This window comes from Phyllostomus hastatus, unplaced genomic scaffold, assembly GCF_019186645.2.
Source record: "Phyllostomus hastatus isolate PE091 unplaced genomic scaffold, TTU_PhHast_1.1 phas_scaffold_129, whole genome shotgun sequence".
Classification (NCBI taxonomy): domain Eukaryota; kingdom Metazoa; phylum Chordata; class Mammalia; order Chiroptera; family Phyllostomidae; genus Phyllostomus; species Phyllostomus hastatus.
In genome coordinates this window covers 31774980-31780979 of record NW_025334009.1, presented here as the reverse complement: position 1 = coordinate 31780979, position 6000 = coordinate 31774980, and the positions used below count along the sequence as shown (strand labels likewise).

General features: G+C 44.0%; 1 protein-coding gene across 1 annotated transcript in view; it reads right to left on the bottom strand.

The window, feature by feature from the left end:
• Nucleotides 1–252: 252 nt before the first annotated feature.
• The window catches only part of EPHB1 (EPH receptor B1), a 417172-nt gene continuing 411424 nt past the window's right edge, over nt 253–6000 (bottom strand). The window contains exons 15-16 of the mRNA XM_045857296.1: nt 5540–5695; nt 253–1814 (exon numbers count right to left, since the gene is read on the bottom strand). Coding sequence (XP_045713252.1) covers nt 1706–1814; nt 5540–5695 — 265 coding nt within the window. The 3' untranslated portion in view covers nt 253–1705. The remainder of the gene's footprint in view (nt 1815–5539; nt 5696–6000) is intronic.

The window sequence follows — 6000 nt, the reverse complement described above, 5'->3', positions numbered from 1 at the left end:
GACACGCCACAGTGGTCTTCAGTGACTTGTACAAAATGAGCCTGCATGTGAACTTCTCAAGTGCAGTGCATGAACTGAAATCAGAGCCAACCATGTATTGTCGGTGATTGTTTATGTTGACTTGCCAGTGACTTCTTAACGGCGCACATTTGAGAGTTCAGAGCCTCACATTTATTTGATTCTTCCTTTGGGTCACATCAGTGAGAGTGATTCTAACATGTTCTGCTTTTCAGGAGTCCCAGGGTCCAGATGTGTACCCGCCCTCCCACCAGGGGAAAGAAGGACGTTTGTTAAGGATTCTCCCATAACTTGGACACAGACCCAGTGAGATCCAGGAACACACATTCTGACACCATTTTATGTAAACCCAGACATGCTTCTGCTCATTTTAATTAGACAGATAAAATTAGCAAGGAGATTAAGGTAAAAGGAGAAATTAAAAATATTTAAATGTTAGGTGGAATTTACAAAAGTGAATCAAACAATGAGGTACAAGAAGGAATGCAGAGAGACACAGACACACTTGAAACATTCCTCGGATGCCACACGGCTTAAGCCAGTCCATGGATAAGGTAAGAAGAATTCTCCCTTGCCACCTCTTGAATTGCAGATTCCAGGATGTGGAAGAACATTCTCCAGAAACTTTCCTTCTCCTTCTCTTCAGATGTTACCAGGAATAATTAATCAGTCAGTATCATTCTAGAATGGCCCACACTGCATCCAATTCAAACCACTCGCCTGTTTCCTGTCTGAATTTGCAAGCTCTTGAGAGTGTTTCCCCATTTCATTTTATTTTTCTCCATACCCTTTCTCCCCATTGAGCCAATAGGCCATCTAGGCCAACCAGAAAACCAAACCAGCAACACGTTCTGGCCCCTCAAATTTTTCAGGGCCAAGACTTCCCAGATCTTTCTTGTTTGCATCTGTTACGAACAAGCACAGTCATCTTATAACGCAGACGTACATATGCGTGCTCTAGCACATGGAAACAGGTTTTTCTTTTCTTTTTTATTTCCCAATTTGTGGTTTCTTTTTCCTTTTTGCAGAAAATGCAAACAAAAGAAAAACAAGGTTTTCAATTGAAGGTACATCTCTTCTTCAATATGAAGACATTAATTGAATTGGTCGGATCCCCCATGCAGTGGTCAGCAAAGTCCTTTGGCAACTGACAGAACAACATCTGGAGACTCAGGAGCTGGGGTTTGTTTGAAGAAACTTCCCTACACGAGTTGTGAGCAAAGGGAAATGGATGTGGGAGAAGGGAGAGGATTCTTGGGGAGGAGTACAGAAGGAGAAAAGAAAAGAATGTCATTGGTGAGGAAGAAAATGGAACGCTGCTCTGTTTCTTCCCTCCACCTCCTTCCCTTCCTTCCTGTGGATAGACGACTCCAGCCCACTGAGGGGGGCGGGGGTGTGAGTTTACTCTTGGAACCCCAGTGCATACCCTTGTGTCTTCACGTCCATTGAACATCACCTTTTCATTTTTTATTCTCTGTTTGGTTTCCCACAGCATCTTAAATATGCTTCTGTCACTGAGAAATGAAGGTTGACTGTGAGGAGCAGATTCAGTTTATTCTTCACTGATGTGACGCATTTCTCAGTGGAGAAACCAGTCTCTCCAGGACATTCCACAGTGTTCAACCTCAGGCTCCCCCTTGAGTCTGGTCCTTTTCCATCCTCTCCTTCCCCCAGAAAATAAGAGTTCTCATGCCATTGCCGATGGCGACTGACTCATCTGGACCCTCATAGAATGAATGCTGTTCAGGATCTTCTTCTGATGACCTGCCAAGGTGACCCCTATTCTCAGGAGGTCTCTAAGAAGAAAAAAAAACACAAAATAAGGCACTTTAGTGTTAGGATAGCTTTTCAGAGATAGAAACTCATCATGAAAGGCAAATAAAAATGCTTAAAATCCAAAAGTGTTTAAGAGTCTTTGGCAAATGCATACCTAAATATCTCCTTGCTCAACCTCACTTTTTCCATGCAGTAGCCTTTGTCTCCAATGTCCCCTCCAACTTAGACAATCCTGGAGGGTCTGGGGTAGCCCATTCATTGTGTGTATGATCCTAGGTGAACTACAACTTTCCTTTGCTTTTTTTTCTTTAAGCATCCCAAGCACATACTGTCTGAGACTTCATTTATTCTCTGGTTTTCTGCCTAAATTAGTGATCACCCACTGTGGTTGAAAAGATGTGAGGCTTGCTTGGTTTTCTGATGTTTTTCCCCTGAGTTTCCATTTTCTGCCTCTGTTTGAATTTTAATATCATGAATTTTTAAGAAGGGTGAGCTCAAAATAACTTTCAAATATCTGCCCAAGCAGGAAACCAAGGACTATGTTTAGGATAGGGGTTTGGTTTGGATTCATCTTTAAGCCATGAGTCTTAATATGAATGATTTCATGGCTTATTATGTGGTGGTGGGGAGATATGTTTCTTTCCTTATTCAATAAAAAAAAATAATATATGACATTGAGTACTTCTTTATGCTATATACTATCTCATTTATATCTATGGAAGTATCTTATACAAATGATAATATATGACATTGAGTACTTTTTCATTGCCATATACTATCTCATTTATATCTATGGAAATATAAAAATTGACAAACAATTCAATTTCAGTAATAATTTAACAACAATCATTTCTTGTGTGCATCCTGGGAGCAAGGAAATAGGCAGTAGGCCAAGTGCTTTGAATGTGCTATTCCATTTGCCTCTCAGCACAAACCAAGGAGATGAGTACTATTATTATTCGCATATTTACAGACAAGGCAAACAGGGCTCAAAGAAGTTAAGTAACATGCTCTAGATCACACAGTGGGGAAGCAGTGGGAGATCTGGGGTTCAAATTCAACACCACTGGGCTCTCAGCCACCCTGTAGGGCTGCTCTCAAACTCTTCTAGGTCCTGACTGTACTCCCCCAAAGCCCCGGGTTCCGGCACAGCAGATCACTTTGCACACTGGCACCAGATCCCTGAGGAGGACTCTGTTGGACCTCCATCCACAATGCCATCGCTTTCCTGACCCCTCTCCTTTCAGCTGGCGGTCAGTCCCCCACAGGCTGCAGCTAGTTTAGATTGTTAAATTACCCATGTCTTTTTAGCAAACACTTTTGAGAGGTATGCTTGAATATTAAATGCACAAATTGTCCTGTAATCTATTTTATTTATTTTAGTTGCTTATGCTTTTTTCCCATCTTTTATTTCTCAAGAAATAAACTTAATTGCTACAATAGTGTGTGGACATTTTTTACTTTCAACTAAATTCCTTAATTTTTGGTTTCACTTTCCTCTGTTCTTTTTCATGTGGCTATTCCCAGACTCAGGGAATTATTCCCCTTGATCCCTTCTGTTCATGAGGGATCAGGTTACAGGGCTGCCACACTCAGCCAGACCACAGTGGGGAAGCAGGAGTAGCCTGGTCTTCATGAACACCCACTTCTGTTCCTGCACCCAGGCCCCCAATCAGCTAAGCTAAGCTTCCATATTAACTTTGCAAGATGGGGAAGCTGGTTTTCCACTAGTAAGTGCTTCTTTTTTATTTTTGATGTCTGACTATAATTCATAATGTCAGGGACTGTCTTTTTTAGGCATTGCCAGGAAATGAACCCAGGTGTAAAAAAATGAAGTCTGAAGTTTAGTGGATCCAAGACTAGATGCACATTCAAGTTATTTCCCTGGAAGAAATGGAGGTGCCATCATTTCTGGCAAGAATGGTCCTCAGAGACTTGGAGCTGGACTCCAGAAAGATGGACTACAAAGCAGAAGGTGGGGACTGAGGCAGAGAGTCAAGAAGCTGTCGTCCCTCTGGTGCTCAGTTGCTGGGGGTGGATGATTACCCCCTCCCCTGGGACTCAGCAACTGGGCTGCCCAGGAGGGAAACCCCACACCTACCCCTATGCTTGACACAAAACAGATGATCTGTGTTTGGCAACTGCTTGTGGCCTGACTGATCCTGCACCATGGGAAGTGTATGTTACAGGCCGCCTAACCCAGTGCCATCAGTATATGTTTTAGCCTGGGCAGCCAGTGAGGTCCCCTCTGGGGTCTCTGTGTACATGCACATGTGTGCATGTGTGTGCACACATCTGTGTGTGTGTATTCAAAATTTGACTTTTTCAAATTCCATTTTAGACTTTTGACCAACTTTAGTTCAGTGGTTCCCAAACTTATTTGCATTATAGAATCACTTGGGCAGGTTTTAAAATCCCAATGTCCAGGTATACCACACACCAATTAAATCAGAATATCAGGCATCAGTAATTTTAAAGATTCCCAGGTGATTCAAGTGTGCAGGAAAGTATGGGTGCTGCTGTGGCCCTCAGAAGGATGTGGACTTAGTGGTCAGGAAGGCAGGCTGTAGCCCCGCTTTGCCACTCATGAGCCTGACTCTTCAGGAACTAACTTCACTTTCTTCCTCTCTTTCTTCCTCTCTTTCTCTCTGTCTCTCTCTAAAGATTTTATTTATTTATTTTTAGAGAGGGGAAAGGAGGGAGAAAGAAAGGGAGAAAACATCAATGTGTAGTTGCTTCTCATGTGACCCCTAGTGGGGACCTGGCCCCCAACCCAGGCTTGTGCCCTGAATGGGTATTGAACTAGTGACCCTTTGGTTCACAGGCTGGCACTCAATCCACTGAGCCATACCAGCCAGGGCTTCACCTGCTTTCTGAATCCACTAAATGAAAGGGGTGGAACTAGATAAACATTTCTCAAACTGCAGTTCCATAAGTCCTGGCTTTCAAAAATATTTCTCCATAGTATTTAATAATTTTCACTGTTATTTTTTTAATTTAAGGCTTTCTCATGGCCTTTACAGTGCTAATATGCATTGTGAATTTCCAAGAGAGTAATAAAGTGCACAGTATTTCCCAAATGTATTTGACCGGGGGGCCTTTTTTCCAAGGAGAACCTGTTAACATTTCCCAGAATAGGTGCTACTCAGAACAGTCTTGGGGAAATGATGGACTACATGGACATTCAAGACCCTTTCTGACTCCCATTTTATTTGAATAATTTTAGTTTTTATATTCCCCTATAGTCTTGTGGAGGCTGCATAATAATTTGCTGGTAAATTATTTGTAGGGGATGGAAATGTATACTTATTTACAAGTGCTACATAGGTATGAACACAAACTCCCCCACTTTTGAAATTGTTGCTGAGTCAGTGCAATGCCTCTGCCTGCTATGTTGTTTAATGTGCTGGCTGGCTGTGTTCTTTCCATCTGGATGCTCCCTTTGATGGGCTGAGTTTAAAAACTTAAATGGAGGAGCAACTCTTGGTGATTAGGCAAATGACATATGGCTATGACTGAACACCTCTCATTTGGGGCCTAGAACAATCTCAGCCTCTCTGCCCTACCCCCTGCCTCTCCTCCATCTTTCAAAGATGCTCCTCCACCCAGCCTGCTTCCATTCAGAGGCTGAGATCTGGGGCTCAGGACAGAAGCAGGACTGGGACTGTGGGCAATGGCAGGGAAGGAGCCTTGATCCGCCCCTCCCCCACCCACCGGGTGGATGGAGATGATTCTCATCACTTACTCTGATGTCATCTGGGTGACCAGCTGGAGGGAGGTGAAGCCGGCGGTGAGGAAGCTGTCCCTGTACTGAACCATTTTGATGGCACTGAGCCAGTCATCCACGGTGGTAAAGGCCGTGAAGTCTGGAATGGAGCGGTCTAGCAGGGGCTGGGAAGGCCTGTGGGACAGAGAGAAGCAGGTGAGCCCACAGCTTCAGCAGTGTGGAGAGAAAGCCACGCTCTGGGTGATGGCACTTTATGGAGGGCCGTGTCCCTGACAGGATGAGGATGATGGTCAAGCCCTGTGCTGACTCTTCTCTCCTTACAGATCCTGAGTTGGCAGGTGGCATGGCTTCTCAGGCCCAGGTGGCCAGTCCCTCTGCCTCTGGGCACTGTCACATGTCACTCAGCCCAGACAGGTTGATTGACCAGCATGCAGTCTGAAGAGAATGGAAGAAGATCCACGACTCCCTTGTAAACTGAA